The following is a 19,434-nucleotide window of genomic DNA, read 5'->3' on the forward strand; positions in this document are numbered from 1 at the left end:
CGCGTTGTTGAGAGGGTCAGTGTAGGCTCGGAACTAAGACAAGAGAAGTCAGTATCGGAGAGCCGTGAAGCGACGACACAAAGAAAGACGAGCCCGGCACCGGCATGGACATCCTGCGTGAACTCTGGCATCTCGGCATGACCCCCGTTCCATTTCTTTCCTTGCCATTCAGCCCTAACTCTTGTCTTCCTCTGCCCATCATACATCTATACATGTTCCTCGTGTCTCCTTCGCAAGAGCTATCATGACGATCTTTTTATCCCATCCGTCCCGTATGTCAACCCACAACGCCTGCTATTTCTGCTCAGGGTATTTCCTCAGACAGGAACCTCAAGAGGTCTTCGAGGTTCAAGTCGTCGTCGCTCCGTTCATTCTCCACTGCACCGAGGGCACTGGAAGACGCGTAGTCGTTGACCTCGTATCGACGTGCCCCATTCTAAGGTTCATCCATCGATCTCATAACGTGCTCGATCTGCTCTGTCCGAGCTTGAGATTCCCCGAATGGCTCCATCATCATCAACGGTGCTCCCTCCCCGCCAAAATCCATCGGCGAGTCCATAGTAATATCCATATCAGTTCCAGGGTCTGGAGAGTCTGCCCGGATCGGCTCTGGAGAGCCCATCACCACATCCTCTGGAGAATCCACCATGCCAGTGTGCCCAAAGGAACCCGCGCCCACATCGTCACCAAGATCGTCATTGGAATCACCACTCACCTCAGAGTTAACGTCTTCCTCATCGCCATCGCCATCTTCATCCTCCTCGTCGCTGCTGCTGCCGAAGCCAGACATCAAAGTCCCGGCGCTGATGGTGAAGGGACCGATGCCGTTGCCGGACTCCTCGCTCAGCTCAATTCCGCCGTTGAGGCCGGCATCTGCCAGGGCACTTGAGCCGTTGCCGGAATTTCCACCCAGGCCTGACAGGCCGACACCTCCCAGTCCGTTACCTCCCATGGCTCGATTTCCAAGAGCCACGTCTGGTCGAACACCACCGAGAATGGCATTATCTCTCTCACGAGTCTCGGCCAGAGCGCCTTCGACGTAGTTGATCCATTCCTGGCTCATAACGCTGTCAAGGACCGTCTCAGAAAGCAACTCCGGCGGGTGTCGCTCAGTAAACTTGACCACTTCCTCCGCAATGAGGGTGAGGTGGCCCATGTATCCCATGCGAGTCTTGGTCTTGGCCTGAGACTCGTCACTGGCTTGCTGCCCGTTGATGATGGCACTTGTAATATCTGCGGCCTCGAACAGGGAAACAGCCAGGTTAGGGTTGTAGCCACGGTCCATTGGGCCGTTGAAGACCTGCTGAACAATGTCGTAGACCACATTGTGTAGGAAGTTGTTCCATGGGTATCCAAAAAAGAAAGACTGCTGGGGTTAGAGTAGTACAGTGTAGTTGGGGGAGACTTACCAAAATTGTTGGCACAACGCGATATTCGACAAACTGCATCTTCAAGAAGTCTCCAACAACTGGCTCCGCGCCAGTTGTCTGGTCTGTAGGCTGATCCTCGGCGGACTGAGAAGCAGTCTCGCCTGATGGAGCTGCCTTTGTCTCAGTGGTCAGATCATCACCACCTGCGAGAACATCTGCTCTCGCGCCACCTGCCAACTTCTCAGCTACTTGAGGGGGTCTATCGGCACCAGACTCAGGGGGCGGGGGGGCGGAGAACAGAGGTGCTGGGGTGTCCTCAGGGTGAGGCACCAGAGGCTCGGGTTTCAAGGCCGAGTCGACCTCGGCAACCGGAGCGTTTGCGGCGTCGATCTTGACGTCCGGCTCAGAGGGTGCCGGGGTCAGGAGGACGGAAGAATCTGATCCATCATCAGTCGGGGCCTTCTCGGAAACGGCGCCATCTTGCGCCTTAGACTCCGAAGCATCCTCAGGCTTCTTCTCAGCGGGCTCCGACTCAGTGGGCTTCTCAGAAGATGCGGGCTCGGCTGGCTTGGGCTTTGTGGGCGAAAGAGGGGCAACGACGAGATCGGGCTCCTCGAACGGCACATTGATTTTGTCAGGGCGAGCAGCAGTTTGAGGAGGACTGAGTGGCTCGTCGACAAACTCATCGACAAGAGAAGCGGGGTTGATGTCGACCTCGGCCTTGACGAACTCGTGGGAAGTGTCCTCGCTCATTTCCTTGCTCGGCTCAACCTCTTCGAATCCGTCATCGTCGGCATTTGTGACCTCCAAGCGGCGGGTCTCCTCGGGGGCGGCTTGAGGTCGTCGCATGGTCAAGTCTTCGGCTGCAGAATCCTCCTCCTTGGCTGGGCCAAGTTTTCCCTCATCCCGCAAACGACATCGTTGGGCGTCCCGCGTTGAAATCAGTTCCTCCGAGCCCGGCTCGTTCAAAAGGCCCATGTTGCTGCAGTGCAACAGCTCTGCCATCAGCTCGCAGGTCTTGAAACGGTCAAAACCCAGGGGCTCTAGTTTCTCGCCAAATGTCGAGTCAATCTTGTTCTTGTGAGAGGGAGCTTCCATAATCAAGCTCATGAACTTGGGCACGTTTTGAGCAAACAAGCGCAGAAGGGTTCCCAGATAGATTGGGTCACGGCTGGATGGGACAGCGCTGGCTTCGGTGCCCATGTCGGGATCGTAGTCAGAGTTGTTCTTTCGGATTACCTCGATGATGATGCCGACGCCGACGGTGAGGGGGTTGCCACCACCCAGCATGTATTGGATAAGCTTCTCGACGCAGGGTTTGGAAACCAGTTGGCGGGTAAGCTCGTTCGGACCAATGCACTGTTGCTCATTTTGAGAGGCGTTGGCGGAAATGGTAATGATGGCCTTGATGAAGTCACCAGCAGCCGTCTGAACAACCCAGTTGTTCTCGGGGCTGAGGCAGGAAAGAAGAGTTGGAATGATTTCCTTGGAATAGAGCCACTACAGACACGGCGGGTTAGATGGATGCGACGCAGAAATGTATGGGGAAAGACATACCTCAACAACGCCCTGGCCGCCTTCGCTGCGATCAAGGGCAATGATCTTGAGAAGGAGGTCCATGATCATGGGACATTCGACATGCCTCAGTAGGTCGGGGACAGCATCGGCGAGGCTCATCAAGAGCTCCATCATATCCTCAGTCTTCTTTTCAAACAGAGACTCGTTGACCTTTGTGAAGTAGCTCGCCTGCAGAGGGTCGAGCGGGGCCGGGCGCGAGAGGAATTTCCAGAAGTTCCGGATCAGCTGGCGGTTTTCGGCAAGGGCCTCGTAGATGGACCAGGTATCGGAACCGAGGACCTCGCAGGCGACAAAGGCATAGCGGTTGCGCTTCTTCTCCTGCTCCTCCTCATCATCAATGCCCGGGTCGGTGGCACGAGAGGAGGCGCGCGGGCGGGAAAATGGCAGAATGCGGGCCTTGGCCTTGGAGTCGTCGTCGTCGGCAGCAGCATCTGGGTCTGCGGGGGTGTCGGCGGCGGCGGCGTCGGCTTCGGGTTTTGGCGAGTCTAGCTTGGGAGCGACGACATAGTCGAGCAGGCTCTCAAGGACCTTGTCCTCGCGGAGGTACTCGATGAGCTTTGTGTTGTGCTGCTTGAGCTCCTGGATCAGGTCGCTCTCGTCGAGCAGCTCCTCGAGGGTAAAGTCGGGTTTGTCGAGGATAGTGTCGATGGTGGAGATGTTGGCGTAGCCGCCAAACCTCCAAAACATGGTGACGGGACTATGCCACGGCGGCGGACTCGCAGCGCCGGGAAGAGAGGCGGGGGGAGGGTTGATAGATCGTGGGGTGGTGCTGAGATGATGAACGGATCATGTAATCAGAACAGGACAGTACAATATGGGATACGGTCGGGGGTGTGCGGGATGATTAGGCGGCCTGCAAACGGCCAGGCGGGCGGGCAGTGAGGGTTGAGTCAGGGGCGGGCCGCAGCGCTGAAGAGGGGAGGTGCGAGGGGAGGTGCGATGCGCGAGAATAACAGAGGCCCGTCTATGGCATTCCGGAATGCCTTGGGCAAGATGCGTCGCTGGGGAGAGCTTCGCGGGGAGACAAAGAGAGAGAGACTCGCGCAGGTCGCGGATCGCGGGTCGCGGAGGAGGGAAGAAAGTGTGAGTGTGAGTAACCAGTCAAGGCTCAGATGGGAAGTGGTAGGTAGGGCAGTAAGTTAGAGCAGTGATGTCAGCCATTCGCTTCGCAGCGAGAGGGCGGGAGGAGGAGTGAGTGGGCAGTGTGGGCAGTGTGGGCAGTGAGCAGTAGGCGCTGTGCTGTGGTGGGCAGCAAGTGAAGTGGGCTGTGGCGGGAGGGCGGAAGCGAGCGGCTACAGCGACAAGCAACAGGCTCTCAGGCGCTCAGGCTGTATCCTCTCAGCGAGCAACAGCAACAACAACAACAACAACAACAACAGCGCAATGCAATGGGCCGCGCGCCAAGTTCGATCCAAGTGCGAGAGCGGCGCAGAGAGGCAGAAATCAAGAAAAAAGGGCTGCAGTACCTGACCTACGGGGCACACACGGGCGCACACAACGCTTGAACTCTCGCACACACTCGCGACACACACGGGGCCGCGCCGAAATTGGCACCGGCGGATTGTGGCAGATGGGATGGACACGGCGCGGGCGCATACAGCGGCTGCGGGCGATGGAGGCGGTCGGCAGATTCGATAGAGACGAGACCGGGCTTGCGCTTACAGTAGTGATCCCACTATAGCCCTCACCGTCTCAGCTGGCAAAAACCGAAAGCTATCGCTCCTCCGTCCAGCCGAAACCTGTCGCTTGCCTCTGTTGACGCAACTACTCGGCATCGAGTGTGATCGATTGTGTGCCTGATCCGGGAGCCGGGGTGGTGTCGGTGTCCCCACGTACGTGTGAGAGCGTGCGCGGGTGCGAAAGCGAGGGTGGATATTTCCGAGGGTGTGTGGGGGAGACGAACATGGGGCTGGGGCTTGAATGGAGAAGAAAAAAATAGGAGAGCGGGACTGGGTAGGGAGTTCTACGAATAGAAGAGATGGCGACACAGTGAGTCAGTCGTACGTAGAGACTGCAGAGCTACAGAGGTCTGGTCACCATCAACAACCCATCTCGGTGTGTTGTGTTCGACGGAACGGATGCAAACGCGATAGAGAGGAGGAATGTAGATAGCATATGTGCTAGTCTCAGATTGTTCCTAGTCCGTCGCTGCCTCGTGCGGGAAAGGCGACGGGCGTCTCAGCCACCAAAGTGACTCGATGATTATGATTAGGATCATGGTATCTGTCAGGATGATTACCCGGGAGTAAACCAGATGAATGACCCTGGAGTAGACCATGTGAACCAAAGGGATTATAACCGTGCTCTCAGTTTACACCGGACGATGACGCGGCAACGATGACGACTATAACTGCGACTCAACCTGCTTGCCAACAACCCACCAAGACCCAAACGGACAGGTAATCAGTGAGTGTGCAACAGATAAACCGGCAATCGCATATTTAGCTGGGAATTGGAAACACGCCAGCTGCATCAAGGGGAGCTGCCCAACTCTCCCTCCGCAACCTCCAAACCTCCACTATGAACTCTACAGCCCATCCATCCTTGATATCAACAGCCTCATTCCCCTCCACGAGGACGCACGGTATACCACCAGTCTCTCTCAAACAAGAACCCCAGCATCCATCATCTTGGCCCCATCAAGCATCCATTCATCTCATCTCAGTCCCGGCAATACAAAACCAACCCCCTGGCTCACACACAACACCCTCATCACGGACCCTTCCCACCATCCCTGACCTGCCACGTTTTCTTCCCGTGCCCATCGCTTCCGTCGTCGAGTGGATTTGTCCCAGCCCAGCCCAGATCTTCGCGTGGCTGGCCCATGTCTCACACAAAACCAAGTTTTCCATCTCTGATGCTAGTGCCATCGTGATTTAGTCGCACCTGAGATGATCCATTCGCTTCGCAAAAGGAAAACCATGCGTTGGAGAGCCGTCTTTGGTTCGTCCGCCGTTTGCGTGCCTGTCCGCTTCTGGGTGAGGCGTTAGCCTCTGTATTCAGGTCGGGTTCCTTGCAGGGATCCACGACGCTGAGACCAACGGGCATGCGCAATCACAGCCTCATCTATCAAAGATTATTCCCACATGGTTTTATCTGTTTTGTGAACGCTACATCTTTGTTTCTCAGATGTACTATTCTGTGGTCCGCCCCAAATGCACGAGCGAGACTGTGAATAACTTCTAAGAAAGGTATATTGCTTCGTGTATCATCACCTTTTGTATAATCTAGTCTGAGTGCGGGTGCAAGGCTCTTGCGTTCGCCAGCAAATGCAAAAGAAGAACGAGTATAATTGACTCCAAATCCCAAATCCCGAACCCAGGATATTAATGAAAGGAAGAAAAAAAGGCTTCCCAATGTATGTCGCTTACCAAGTCAGTACATGCAATTCTCGTGTTTTGTTCGCTCACTCCTCTCCTCTCCTCTCCACACCTCTAGGCAGCGCCGTTGTACGCCAGGCGATTGGGGCTGCCGATTCCGGGACCGATAATCACATTCTTGGTCGCCAGGTTCTTGATTCGGGTGGTGGTGGCTCCGGGAGAGACAATCGACTCCTTGGCTTTGAGGTACAGAGCCAGACCAGCGACGTGGGGACAGGACATGCTAGTGCCGCTCATGGTGGCGGTGGCCGTCTTGCTAGTGATGCCGAGGCTGGTGATGGCGAGACCTGGCGCAAAGAGGTCGACCACACTGCCGTAGTTGGAGAAGCTGGCGCGGTTGTCGTCCTTGTCGCTGGCGCCGACGGTAAGAGCGCCGGGCGCAGAGCCCGGCGAGGAGAGAGCGGCGTCGACGTTGCTGTTGCCCGCAGCAGCCACCACGAGAACGCCCCTCTTATAGGCGGCATCAATGGCGGCGTTGAAGGCAGCGGACTTGCCGCCGCCGAGCGACAGGGAGATGACGGCGTTGGCAGCGCGCCCGGGGGTGTTGGTGATGTTGGAGACGGCCCACATAAAGCCGTCGAGAACGATATCGGTGGTAGACTAGACCGAGGTGTGAGTAACCTTAACAGTAGCAATCAGGGCGCAATCGTCGACTTACGCTGGATCCGTCGAGAACCTTTACAGCCATAATCTTGGCCTTCTTGGCAACGCCATAAGTCTTGCTCGCGATGATGCCGGCGCAGTGCGTTCCGTGGCCATTTGTGTCGGCCATCTTGGTGTTAGGCACCGCGTTGTAGCCCGGGAAGGCCCGGCCCTCAAATTCGGCGTGGGCAGTGTAGACGCCCGTGTCAACGACGTAGGCCCAGGTGCCCTGGCCGGCACTGCTCTCGTAGACGTACTCACGGTAGCCGGGCTTGCGGTGCGAGATCGATCCAAGGCCCCAGGTGGATGCGGACTGGGTGATCTTGGGGGCGTAGATCGTGATGGTCCGGACGGGCTCGATGGTAAGGACCTATCAGGCTTGATTAGAATCCCGGGCTGGAATGCTTCCCACGTGGACTGGGATGTGGAGAGCCGGATTGGGGAACGCTAGACTTACCTCGTCGCTGTTTTTGATCTCCTTGATGGTTTCGGGATCGAACTCGCCGGAATATCCCTTCCAGGTATCGGACCACACCTTGTCGACGCCCTTCTCGTTGGCACCAGCACCACGGCGGCTCAGACTGCGCGCGTGGATGTCGTCAACCCAACCGAGGTGGTCATTCAGGTTGGGAGCATCGATATCGGGGTTCATGATGACGATATACTTGCCCTTGACAATATCGCTGTTGGCATGCTTCGAGAGGGACGGCCGCGCTAGCACAGCGGGCAGGGCGGCGAGGAGGAAGAGCAGAGAATGCATGTTGAGTTGAAGTGAGAGAGGGAAGGTATAAAGAAAGACTGGGGTAAATTGTTGCCTGTATAAGGCGATGCTTGGGTTGAGCGGTTAGGGTAGGGAGTCGCTGTAAGTGAGGGATGGGGTTGCTCTGGGGAACAAGATTCAGCCAAGTGAGGTCCAGGTTCTCTTTATACTGAAACCGGCCATCATCGTCACCTCCATGCCGACGGCAACACCAAGGACGCTCTACAAGTGACCCATGGTCGCCTCTCTTGGTCTGGAAAGCCCTCGTACAGACTGTGTGTCCACTGCCAAGTGCGCGTCGAGCCGCTGCCATCGACGCCGATGCCATTCCGGACCTCAGTCTTGAGGACCACTGAGTCGCGCAGAGCGCCTCCGAACTGCCCAGGGAACCTTATGCCTCCCCACAAGTCTGGAACAGGCTTGAACAGGATGCCCTGGCCGTCGATCTGTCTAACTCGGGCTCCCGACGGCCTGGTATGCCACATTGGGCTTGAGCAACCCCAAACAACCTTTGCGCCAGTCTCGAGACGTGACGAATGCTTCTAGCGACACGGACACTTCCATGCTACTCAGTCAGGTGGCTGTTTTTCTGGTTGCGTTACGCCGCCTCCAGGAACACTTGCTGAATAGCAGCGGGCGCCGGTCTGAAAGCTGGATGCCACACACGGCGCCCGGCACCGCCGTCAGGAACACTTAGCGCCTTGTTCCACTTATCCGAACAATTGAAACACACTGCAACATGGCTCCGAATGCCGGGCGTCATCGCCACTGACCTCAGAGACACACCAGAATGGTTCCAGAAAGTCGGGACTGTGTTGCCTGTGTTGCTGCACCCAGGAATGTGGACCCTGTAGCATCGTGGGTCACGTCTGAATGGGTTAGTCCACTTCCCAACTTGGAAACCGACCTCCAACTCTCAACCAACTCCACATGCCAATTCGAGAAACCATGCACATGGCCGTGGATCAACTCTCAGTCAAACTCACCTTGGAAACCTTAGATTGGACATGAATGGAACTGTTTGAACCTATTGTATTGATTTGTGACACCACACCGATGTTCGAACGTATCGGACCCAGCGCGTTGCCTTGGAATAACGATATTTGTCTGATAAAGACGGGACTCCGAAGCTGAAAAAGAGTCAATTTCAATAACACTGAGACATTCGGCGTTGACAAGAACCCTGCCACTATTGTCCTCGGCCGTGATATCGAAAAGTGGTCATCAAGAATGGCAAACTCGCCTTCAACGAAGTCAATACCCAACGATGGCCGTTTCATCCGTCTCTCTCCGTCTGTATGTCCCCTCTCCCGACAACCTGGGTCATGACTAGTAGATCAACGCCGGCTAAAGTCTCTCATCCACACCAATGGTGGAAAACAAGAGGCAGCCATCCGTTCATGTTCCTGCTACCGCATTCACCATGACGCGGAGACCCTTGTCAAATTCGCCCCTGACGCCTCGCGCTTCGGCAACGTCTGGTGGCAGGACGCCTCTCCACCAACCGTACCACTCCGCCACCTCACTCAGGTCGGCGTCGTCAAGCGCTAGCCATTGTTCCAGCTTCTCGTGCCACATAGGGAACATGTGCTGTACGAGGACTTCGGCTACATTCCTGGTCCTGAGTATCGGTATCCACGTGAGGACTCCTGTCAGCACTGGCAGGTAAGGCTCCTGATCGGCGGGATCGACACGGAAGTTGGTGCGCATGTACTTGCCCATAGACGGGAGCACATGTGACATAACGAGAGGCCGCCATTGATCTCCGAGCACACTTTCCCACTGTGTCAGCCCGGGCAAAAGTCCTCGCTCGAACTCCCACGAGTCAATCAGTTGCCGGAACTTTCTTCTGACATCAGCGACGAGTCCAGTTCCCCGAGGGTCTAAGTGGTATGACGGAAGATGCTGAAGCCAAGGGAATAGCCAAATATGAGGTAAATGATGGCTCTGACGCCTCTTTCTGGGATTCCAGTCTGACACAGCAGTCTCTAGCTTCCGGGTGATGTTGTCGATAAACTGGGCCCGAACAAAGGGCGGGAGCAACTCATCCCAAGCTTCCAGAATGCTAAGCATAGGTGTCGGTTCGAGGACGTCCCAAGCACGGACTGCCGCAAGCGCCTTGGGCAGCCAGTTCTTGTACATCATGCTCTCGAAAGCAGTGGTGGCTTTATGGTGGCTTCTGTAAACATCATTATTGTTGATTTCAGAAGAATGCCACTTTCCGAGCGACTTTTGGTTACCATCCGATGGCATCAATAGACGGGAAAGACCTGTCAGGTCCGAGGCGAATCGGGTTGGCTCTTTGAGAATATTCCAGTCTGCATCTCGCAGAAATGGGTGAACCGCTGCAACCGCAATGTCGGCAACCTCAGCTTGGGCCACTCCAAGCTCAAGGGCTTTCTGGAGACAGAGAATAAGTTGCTCCCAGTCGGCAGTCGCAACTTCGCCAGTCACAAGATCCGAGAAAACTTGGAGTCTCCCGAGATCGGAGCCCAGGTCGTCCATCTCCTGCTCTTTTTCCTTCAACTCCAAGTCGATCCACGTCTTTCGTTCCTCTAAGCTCTTCCACTCATCGGAAAAGGCAAGGAGATCTGCTTGGGCCCGCTTAACCAACTTTCTTGCTTCAATAACTTCTGTCGACTCCGGAGTAGCTGTTCCGGTTGTTGGTGTCATAATACCGCTCGTTGAAGTCAGCATCTTGCTTCCGGGTCCAGTCATATCGAGGATTGGGGCGAAAGCGTCAGGAATGTGGAGACCAGGCGCCGTAGCCTTGAGCTCCTCGGCCGTGAGGTACTTGGTCTTTTGGCGTCTCGGGGTGCTGGCGGCGCTATCAAAGGCGCTTCCAAGCGTCTTAGCTTTAGCCTTCTTCCGTCTTCTCTTCTTTTCTTCTTCGTCAGAGTCTACAACGACCTCCCCGCGCATCTGAGCCTGTCGTTTTTCTTCCTTTCGCTCTTGTTCCGACTTCTCTTTGACAGCGCCCAATCCAACACCCTGTGGCCGCAAGTTGGCCTCGATGATGATGTTTCGGCCCTGGCCCTCCTTGCCCAGACCTTTGCCCTCTTGGTAGCCCATCTTTGCCATCATTCGAGCACCGAAGGATTTGGCGTTAACCTTCCCCTTGGCTCCAAAGGCGCTAGGTTGTGGTTTGTTTCTCGGCGTCGGACTGCCATTGTTTCCTGGGTCGTTCAAAACGGGTTGGCGGGAAGAGGATGGGACAAATCCCATCCCCAAGGGATTCTTCCCATTAAACTTGGTCCGAAATGTCGGGTAGGACGGTGAACCTCCGCTAGCCTCTTGTGGAGTGTCTTGTGAGTTCCCAAACTTCCCCATCATACGGGATGCGCCGCCAAACCCAAGCCCAACCCCTCTGTCGTCGTCGTCGTCGTCGTCGTCTTCCTCGTCCTGATCCTGAGTGTTGTTCCCGATCATAGGCCTAGCGTCTTCGGAGTCGTCATCGGCTTGGTCCCTTCCTCCAGTGTCGCTGTCGTCTCGATCTCCCGCGCCTGTGGCGACAAAGCTCATTCCTTTACTCCTGAGTGTCTTTCTCTTCCACTTCCTTGCTGGCCCATCATCCTCACTGTCGGACCCAAAGATGCCCAGCGCAGCCTTTTCCTTGCTGTTGCCTCCTAACCGACGTCGCTTTCGAGGATTGGCATCGCCGAAATCATTGTCGGCATCGAGTCCCGGGGCGAGGTAGTCGTCCTCGGATTCGGATGCTGATGAGGAGTAGTCGGCGACCGAGGCCTTAGTGAGGCGCGAGGGGTCAAAGGAGGGTCGTGACGAGCCGTTCATGATGTCGGATCGCTTATTCAGGACAAATCATTTGACGAAGTGGATGTCTGTGCAAAAGCGCACGCGTATCGTCGCTCTGTGAGGTTGTCGCATGGACGCTGGTAGTGACAGGCTGCAGAAGGCAGTCGCGCAGGCATGACGATGTTTTGGAATTTCAGATCTACCCTATCTTATCTGCACGTGACCGACGGCAGTCACAGCACAGTGTGTGGCATATGTCACTCTCGCGTGTCCCCTTTCCTCATCCCCGGGCTTAAACTGCCTTCAAGATTATGTGCATCATCAATCCACAAATACGCTGCAGCTGCCTGGTTGGGTGGTGTCCCATCACGTACGTACCTAGTGTAGAATCCTGCGCAAGCAGTTGGGGTTGACGTCTGTCAAACGCCGTCGAACGGAGGGAGACAGGGAGGATCCACTACCCTGGAATCGCGGTGCCTCTTCCGATGGACCACGTCAAAGCCAAATCAGGATGAAACATGTTCTTCGTGGAAAGGATTGCGGATAGAACCCGTGCTACGGTCGTAAGGAATGCAAGTAGCCCCGCCAAGAACCCGGCTGCAGCGCCAACCTCGACGTCATGCTACGTGCTTAAGAGTCCAACCAAGAGGGTTTGTACCAGGGACACGGAGCCCCAGAGTATCCAGCCATCGCCTCACAACGAGTCAGCCTTGCCGAAATGATGCAACGAGAAAATGAATATGTGAACACTACTTCATGTCCTTGGATGGTTATTTTTCTTTGGAGTATTCTTGTCGCAGCGGGATGCTGGCGGCCCTCCACGTGCTCCTTTGCTTTGTTTATGCATGGAACATGGTGGTGAGAGCGGGTGGCTTGGTCCCTGTTTCTGGGGCAATGAAATGCAACCTGAGCGAGGATTGGGCGTCAACAACCATGCGAAGTCACGCTTCAGAACAACACACCTAGAGTCCGCGAATGACGGGACAGTTGTCGAGGTGAATGTGATGGAAGCGAACAGCATGTATTTTATATTTTATTTTCCGTATTAGAGAACGGTCATCCCTTGTAATGCGTCTTGCGCCAACTCAATACCATGAATATTTTGAATATCCTACCCAGTACTCATTCCACCTACCCTACGCCTACCATTTTGCTCGAGGCACTAAGTAAATTGTTCCTCAGGTCCCTAGAATCTCCAGTTTACACTACAATCCACACAGTCCACGCCCCTCACCGACCCCTGCGCATCAGCTGACAGCGCTTGTTGACTTTCCCCTCCACCACAACCAAACGAAGACCGAACTCGTCGTCGTACCTGGTCCCGACCCGACAACAAGGATTCCCAGCGACACCCGCAGCGCGCCTCGACTCCGTCTCTCCTTCCCTCACAACCTATCGCTGCCTAGGCGCCTTGCATTTGCTTGCTTGCTTGCAGAAGGAACGACGCACTTCCTTTGTTTCCTGCTTCCTGCTGCCGCTTTCACTTCACGCGACCGCCCGACTTTCTTTGTCGCCGATACCGATACCTTCGCCGGCGCATTCATCTTCTCGGTATGTATTGTGATCCCCTCCTCAAGCCTCGCCCACCGGACTCCGTCTGTTTGGTTACACCCTGTTCCTCTCGTTGGCGTTGCCGCGCGATCATCATGGAGTCCCGGAAACGCCGTCGTCCGCTGCAGAAGCTGATTGCCCGTATAGCCCAACTTCCCAACCCATTCAAGAAACGTTCTCGTAACGAACGATCCCCGCTCTCGAACTCGACATTCGACCCTCCCTACGCCTGCACCGCGATCATGGCGGAGCAAGAAGAAGACTTCAGCTCTTTGCCGATAGCTGACCGCTTCGGCCACAAGGTACGTTGTCCGCCCACGCTGTCCACTCCTTAACCCCCCAACCCGAGCTAACACTTGAATTTCCAGGTCTGGAAGGTCAGAAAAGCAGCCTACGAAGATGCCGCCAAGCAGTTCTCCGTGTCAGCCTCCGAGGACGACCAGTGCTTCCGACCGTTTCTCAATGACACCGGCCTATGGAAGGCTGCCGTCACCGACTCCAACGTCGCCGCCCAACAGGAGGCCATCATTGCATTGGGCGCCTTCCTAAAATTCGGTGGACGAGATCACTGCCTAAGGACACGGAATCACACCATTACGCCCATGGTCGAAAAGTGTCTCTCCTCCACCAGAGCCGCTACCAAGCAGGGTGCTGTTGAGGTCCTGCTCCTCTATATCGAACTCGACGTCTCCGCTCCTGTCATCGAGGATATTCTACCTGGATTGGCCAACAAAGTCCCCAAGAATGTGGCAGCGACACTACATGCCCTCACCCAGATTTTCCACAACTACGGCTGCAAGATCGTCGACCCCAAGCCGGTTCTCAAGGCCCTGCCAAAGGCTTTCGGTGCCGCCGACAAGAACATCCGAGCCGAAGCAACAGCCCTGGCTGTGGAACTGTACCGATGGCTGCGGGAGGCCATGAAGCCCATGTTCTGGGGCGAACTGAAACCCACGCAGCAGACCGACTTGGAGGCCCAGTTCGAAAAGGTCAAAGCTGAGGCACCCCCAAAACAGGAGCGACTACTCCGGTCGCAGCAAGAGGCTATTGCCAATGCCCCGGCTGGGGGAGAAGATGAAATGGAGGGTGATGACGAACCCGAGGAGGTTGAGGAGGTGGATGCTTTTGATCTCGCCGAGCCCCAAGATATCAGCAAGAAGATCCCTCCTAACTTTAGCGATATGCTGGCATCGTCAAAGTGGAAGGACCGCAAGGAGGCGGTCGATGGCCTCCACCAGGCCCTCAGCATTCCCCGAATCAAGGACAGCGATTTCAACGAAGTCAACCGAGGATTGGCCAAGTGTATGAAGGATGCCAACGTAGCCGTCGTTACCCAGGCCGCGCTGTGTATCCAGGCTTTGGCATTGGGCCTACGGAAAGGCTACGCCAAGTACAGGACTACTGTTATGCAACCCATCATGGATCGTCTGAAGGAAAAGAAGGTAACTGTTTCTGATGCTCTCGGTGCTGCCCTTGATGCTGTTTTTCTGTCGACCGACCTCACCGAGTGTCTTGAGGACATCACCACGTACCTGGTCAACAAGAACCCCCAAGTCAAGGAGGGGACTATGAAGTTTTTGATTCGATGCCTGCGAACGACACGAGATGTGCCCAGCAAGCCCGAAATTGTCACCCTCTGCGAAGCTGGCAAGAAGCTTTTGTCCGAGTCGAGCCCCGCGCTTCGAGATGGTGGTGCCGAAATCCTCGGTACCATCATGAAGATCATTGGTGAACGAGGCATGACACCTCAGCTTGAGGGTCTCGACGATATTCGAAAGAACAAGGTCAAGGAGTTCTTTGAGATTGCCGAGGTCAAGGCCAAGGAGAAGCCCAAGCCGAAGCCTCCCCCACCAAAGGCAGCCCCTCCGCCCAAGAAGGTGATGGGTGGGAAGAAGGTCGGGGCCAAGAAAGCTCCGGCAGCCGCCCCTCCCCCTGCCGAACCCCTCTCCCCTCAGCCATCATCTCGACCTGGTCCTGCTAGGATTGGAATGCCGAAACCGGGTCTTAGTGGACTGAAGGGTCCCCAGAAGCGAACCCTAGGTGGCCCCGGCGGCGCCGCTTCTCCCCGTCGGGCCCCTGGAGCTCCTGTCATGCCTTCAGACGACGAGCCAGCACCTCCACAGCCACGCCTCGGCCTCTCCCGTGGGCTGGCCGGGCGGTCACTTGCGAAACCTGCGGCTGCCCCAGCTCAAATGCCTCCTGCTTCACCGCCGCCGTCAAGCGGATTGACTGCTGTGGAGCGAGCTGAGCTAGAAGAGCTCCGTGCTGCTAATGACCGACTGACCCGCCAGGTTGATGAAATGAGACAGGAGCGCAGCAAGTTCATGTCAGAGGTCCAGGAGCTCAAGAATCAGAATGCCGGATTAATCGAGGATCACACCAGGGATGTATTAAGCATCAAGGCCAAGGAAACACAACTTGTTCGCGCCCGAAGTGACGCGGAGGCTACCGAGCAGGTAAACGACCGACTGAGGCGAGAGCTGGAGCGACTTAAGAAGGCGCTGAGCCGAGCCGAAGGGTTGGGTACGTCCCCGAGTGGCATGGGCAGTCCTCGTAAGATAACATCTGGTACTCATATCCTCGCTGATACTGACGGGTCCTCCCAAGGTATCACATCACCAACTCACGATGACGTCTACCGAGACCACAGCTCTTCTTCGGCTAATCGCCACCGAATGAGCATCACGAGCTCCATGTCAGAAGAAAAGGAGAACGGAGAGATGATGAACCCCCGAAGCAAACTGAGCCCTGAGATGAGATACGCTGGCAGTAATCCATCCTCAGGGCGTGGCTCTCCTGCTAGAGGCTTTAGGAGCGCAGTATCTCACCGGGATGACGACCACAGCTCGGGGATGTCGCAACGGCCCATGTCGTCGTTGCCACAGCCAGCAGGCAACGGGGTGGAGAGTTGGAGGAGAGCGGCAGAGGTGACGAGCCAGCTGAAGGCCCGAATTGAACAGATGAAGGTACGTGAAATCTCGTTTGATAAAGTGACGACTGAAATTCGTTACGGATGGCATGACTGACATTTCAAAAGGCTAAGCAAGCATACGCTCGACCTTGAGGAGGAGGAGGCGATGATTCTCAATCATAGCGAGGCACCTGGTGGGATTTTGTGCGTCTGGACGCGTGTTGTGTGACTATTGTTTGTCGGCTACTTGGTTGCAACGAGACGGCGTATCTAGGGTCCGGTCCTAGTTCTGGGTGCATTTTCACGGCGTTGAGCTCATACCACCATACTTGCTTCAGTGGGGGAGGACACATAGAATTATGACTTGGCTCATGGCTATTTGAGGTTCTATGATACCGCGCTCGCAAAAGGGTCAGAGATACCTAGTTTAATGCATGAATTTGATGACAAATATTTTATTGCGTCCCATGTTCCTGAGTGATGTTCAATTCTGTCGTCTTACTCCCCGTCCGCCGGTTCGGCCAATACCATTTCCTCCAGCAAAGTGTCAAAGTAGCTTCTGACCTCAACAATCTTGCCTTGGTCGTTGAATCGCGTCAACCAGACATTCTCGTTGTTGTAGTCCATCCCCGTCCGCCGCGTGGCTTCCCCCCTGAGCTCGACCGACGTCCACCACCCGTCGTCGGCCCTCTCCCCATCCACGATGACCTTTGTCACGACGAACTAGATGGGGCCCTCGAGGCGCTTATCGATCTTGTCGAAGGACATGTTGCTGTGTTCTTGGATGCTGTTGCGAGTGCCGACGAGCGAGTGCGCTTGGCCGGTGATGGTCCACTTCACGTCGGGGACCATGGAGTCCGAGAAGAAGGAGTTGCGCCGGGCGATGTCGTCGGTTTCTTGCAGCGGCTCGAAGGCCTTTAGGACGTGTGGTCGGGTTAACTTGAAGTCGGCCATGGTTTGTGATGGTGAAGGAGGGAGAATTATTTGTAGATGGGTTGTGTCCTCGTCAAGAGAGTTATATTCCCAGTTTGTAGTTTGCCCTTGTTGAACTTTATGCCCTGCTTGGCATGTTAGAGGTCGTTTCGTTGTCGAAAGCGGCCATTCTGCGATCCTTGCCGGGTATAGTAATCCAATCCTACAGCTCATGGGTCCGTTTATTGCTGATGGGGAACATGTGAGACCTGTAATTCAGGGAATTCCGTCTTGCAGCGTGGTTTCGGCTATGAACTTCATCGCGGATAAATGACATTCCAGTTGTGGGCTTGCTAAGGAAATAATTCAAATGCGCCGAGTGCCTGCAACCTAGCTCTCATCTTCCTGTTCCGTGGCCTTGCTCTTCTTCTTCTTTGTGGATTTGTCTTTCTTTGAAGACTCATCTTCACCCTTCGTCTTTTCTTCGTACTGAGACCCCTTGGCAGATTTGTTTTTCTTTGAAGATGCGTCTTCCTGATCATCACCATCATCACCCTTCGTCTCTTCGTCGTCTTTGGACCCCTTTTTGGTCTCGGCCTTGTCTTTCTTGTCTTGACTATTTTTGGCTTGATCCGCTCCAACCCCGTCGTCGTTTTCGGACTCCTTCTCTTCGGATTTCTTGTCCTTGGATTCCACGTCTTCGGACTTCTCTTGCTCGGGCCCCTTGGCACCCTTCTCGGCCTTCATCTCATTTTGCTTTCTCTCCTGTTCCTCCTTCTTCGCTTTCTTTTCGGCCTCTTCTTTCTCCTTCTTGACTCGTTCCATTTCCTCCTTCTCCAGCTTGGCCCAGTCGGTGTCGTGATCGGCAATGCCCGATGCGCCGAAGCGCTCCTCCAGACCGTGGGAGGTCAACGTCTGACCCTGGCTAATCTTGGTGCGGCCGACTAGGGAGATGAAGATGGCGAGGCCGACCATGGCCGTCAGGAGGAAGCGGTAGGTGCCGTACCAGTGAGGAGCCCAGCCCCGTGTGGTGGCACGGGAATCGACAAAGTACAGGGCGACAAAGGTCGCGAACTGGGCCGTGAGGGCGTACTCGACTGGCATGAGGAGTGTTGGCCAGGCCACAATCGAGGCAGCCAGACCGACGCCATAGCGAAAGCGAGTGCGCTCGAGGAGGGGCTGCTTCTCAGCATATTCCAAGCCCTACAGCCATACCACTCAATTAAACTAATTCATATATTGTATTTGACTTGGATGGAAACTGCTCACCCAGTGAATGGCGCCGAGGAAGGAAATGAGGACTGCTCCGTATCCCAGTTGGATTGGCTCGATGATGGTCAAGAGGTGTTTCGCTGTCTCGTGATCTACGAACACGGCGTCGTACAGGGAATTACCGGTTGGCGAATGTTTGTTTAGATCCCATGACAAGAAGAGAGTCGAGAGCGACGTGCCCATGTAGGGTAGTGTCCCGGCGAGGCCAAGAATGCGGGATTCACGAGGCACGCTCGAAAAGCTGAAGGTGTCTTTGACGGCGTCCTGTTCCTAGTCAGCTGTGCATATTGCACATATTTACTCCTCAAACTCACAATGTCATGCTTAAGCTCGGCAGCCATATCATGGTCGTTGTCTGTAGGAGCCTGCGACTCTTCTATCACATGCCGGACTGAGCTTTCTGTGGTGACAGCACTTGGGTCGGACTTGAGGGTCTCCTGGGCGACCTTTTTCTCATGTTCACGATCGATGGATTGATTTGGGGGATTGTTGGTCGATTTACTGGAAAACAATGATGCACGGTACGTTTGAGGGAAGCTCGCGGGGGAGAGTCGGACGAAGACGCGGCCCACAGGAGCGGTCGAGGACGCTCGCGAGGTGAGTCTGAGCAGGGATCGAGAGGTACTGAGCATGTCGAATCTGGTGACGAGGGTCGTCTCAAGACAGCTAGATATTTTGTTCTGGTGGTTCAGACAGGAGTCAAGATCTGCTACAGTGCAGGAGGGAAGATCCCATTTGCGAATGGGATGCTTAAGGACTCGTAACAAAACAATGGCAATGGGCAAATCCGGTTTCGGACCGTTCAATTGACTTCTGTCATTTCATTCGCGCATGTGGCTGTAACGACGACATCATCGTTATGGCTTGGCTAAATGTGGTTGCGATGATCGAGCTTCAGACGATGTCGTGACGTCATGTTGCTACACGAGCCATCTCGTGTTTGGAATTCTGGGCTTGAGGCAAGCGAGAGGATGGCTTGTCGCCAAGGTAGTGAGTGGCTTTTGTTTGTCCGAGAGAGGACGGAGCTGAAGACCCAACCAGGCATATGTGTGCCCATTGCCGTACGCAAGGCCCAGCTTGAGAAGCAGTTCCATATCTCACAATTAAGTAGATGATTGCGATGTTTCGATGGATGGGGCGTCATAGCTCCTGGGCACCACTTTAATAGGCCTGAAACGGAGCTGCACCCGCTGCACTCGCTGCACCCCTCAGGAGAGCGCCTAATAAATGCCCCGCCATAATATTGCTCCGAGCTCCAGCCCAACAGCCCCCCCGTCATCGGGACTCGGGACCTCAGCAGTGATC

General features: G+C 55.3%; 6 protein-coding genes across 6 annotated transcripts; 1 reads left to right on the forward strand and 5 right to left on the reverse strand.

The window, feature by feature from the left end:
- Window positions 1-118: 118 nt before the first annotated feature.
- BGZ61DRAFT_555487 (SIT4 phosphatase-associated protein-domain-containing protein) lies at window positions 119-3,635 on the reverse strand (the record flags this gene model as incomplete). Its single annotated transcript, XM_046255622.1, has 3 exons — window positions 119-1,366; window positions 1,410-2,870; window positions 2,928-3,635. The coding sequence occupies 3 exons, from the start codon at window positions 3,633-3,635 to the stop codon at window positions 437-439; spliced, it is 3,099 nt and encodes a 1,032-aa protein (XP_046099694.1). The 3' UTR covers window positions 119-436.
- A 2,747-nt stretch (window positions 3,636-6,382) lies between these two features.
- Window positions 6,383-7,730, reverse strand: BGZ61DRAFT_536693 (peptidase S8/S53 domain-containing protein; the record flags this gene model as incomplete). The annotated part of the gene is made up of 3 exons (XM_046254441.1): window positions 6,383-6,928; window positions 6,987-7,340; window positions 7,428-7,730. 3 exons carry the CDS (start codon window positions 7,728-7,730, stop codon window positions 6,383-6,385), a joined length of 1,203 nt encoding a protein of 400 aa, XP_046099695.1.
- A 1,398-nt stretch (window positions 7,731-9,128) lies between these two features.
- BGZ61DRAFT_361493 (GC-rich sequence DNA-binding factor-like protein-domain-containing protein) lies at window positions 9,129-11,522 on the reverse strand (the record flags this gene model as incomplete). The annotated part of the gene is made up of 1 exon (XM_046241271.1): window positions 9,129-11,522. One exon carries the CDS (start codon window positions 11,520-11,522, stop codon window positions 9,129-9,131), a length of 2,394 nt encoding a protein of 797 aa, XP_046099696.1.
- Window positions 11,523-12,934: 1,412 nt separating this feature from the next.
- BGZ61DRAFT_103778 (armadillo-type protein) lies at window positions 12,935-16,262 on the forward strand. Its single transcript, XM_046236860.1, has 4 exons — window positions 12,935-13,034; window positions 13,182-13,336; window positions 13,403-16,000; window positions 16,072-16,262. Exons 2-4 carry the CDS (start codon window positions 13,277-13,279, stop codon window positions 16,096-16,098), a joined length of 2,685 nt encoding a protein of 894 aa, XP_046099697.1. The 5' UTR covers window positions 12,935-13,034; window positions 13,182-13,276; the 3' UTR covers window positions 16,099-16,262.
- Window positions 16,263-16,417: 155 nt separating this feature from the next.
- On the reverse strand, window positions 16,418-17,091 carry BGZ61DRAFT_591638 (uncharacterized protein; the record flags this gene model as incomplete). Its single annotated transcript, XM_046256694.1, has 2 exons — window positions 16,418-17,003; window positions 17,085-17,091. The coding sequence occupies 2 exons, from the start codon at window positions 17,089-17,091 to the stop codon at window positions 16,669-16,671; spliced, it is 342 nt and encodes a 113-aa protein (XP_046099698.1). The 3' UTR covers window positions 16,418-16,668.
- A 42-nt stretch (window positions 17,092-17,133) lies between these two features.
- On the reverse strand, window positions 17,134-19,237 carry BGZ61DRAFT_508783 (uncharacterized protein). Its single transcript, XM_046251967.1, has 3 exons — window positions 18,444-19,237; window positions 18,127-18,393; window positions 17,134-18,060 (listed from the first exon to the last, which is right to left on the reverse strand). Exons 1-3 carry the CDS (start codon window positions 18,759-18,761, stop codon window positions 17,248-17,250), a joined length of 1,398 nt encoding a protein of 465 aa, XP_046099699.1. The 5' UTR covers window positions 18,762-19,237; the 3' UTR covers window positions 17,134-17,247.
- Window positions 19,238-19,434: the final 197 nt, after the last annotated feature.

The sequence above is a fragment of the Ilyonectria robusta genome (assembly GCF_021365365.1).
Source record: "Ilyonectria robusta strain PMI_751 chromosome Unknown BGZ61scaffold_21, whole genome shotgun sequence".
In the NCBI taxonomy this organism is placed as follows: domain Eukaryota; kingdom Fungi; phylum Ascomycota; class Sordariomycetes; order Hypocreales; family Nectriaceae; genus Ilyonectria; species Ilyonectria robusta.

Coding starts and splice junctions, on each gene's coding strand:
- BGZ61DRAFT_103778 (XM_046236860.1), top strand. CDS start 13,277: ATGGCGGAGCAAGAAGAAGACTTCAGCTCTTTGCCGATAGCTGACCGC. Junction 13,337..13,402: donor CTGACCGCTTCGGCCACAAG/GTACGTTGTCCG, acceptor TTGAATTTCCAG/GTCTGGAAGGTCAGAAAAGC. Junction 16,001..16,071: donor CCCGAATTGAACAGATGAAG/GTACGTGAAATC, acceptor ACATTTCAAAAG/GCTAAGCAAGCATACGCTCG.
- BGZ61DRAFT_508783 (XM_046251967.1), bottom strand. CDS start 18,761: ATGCTCAGTACCTCTCGATCCCTGCTCAGACTCACCTCGCGAGCGTCC. Junction 18,394..18,443: donor CCGAGCTTAAGCATGACATT/GTGAGTTTGAGG, acceptor GACTAGGAACAG/GACGCCGTCAAAGACACCTT. Junction 18,061..18,126: donor TCCTCGGCGCCATTCACTGG/GTGAGCAGTTTC, acceptor GTATGGCTGTAG/GGCTTGGAATATGCTGAGAA.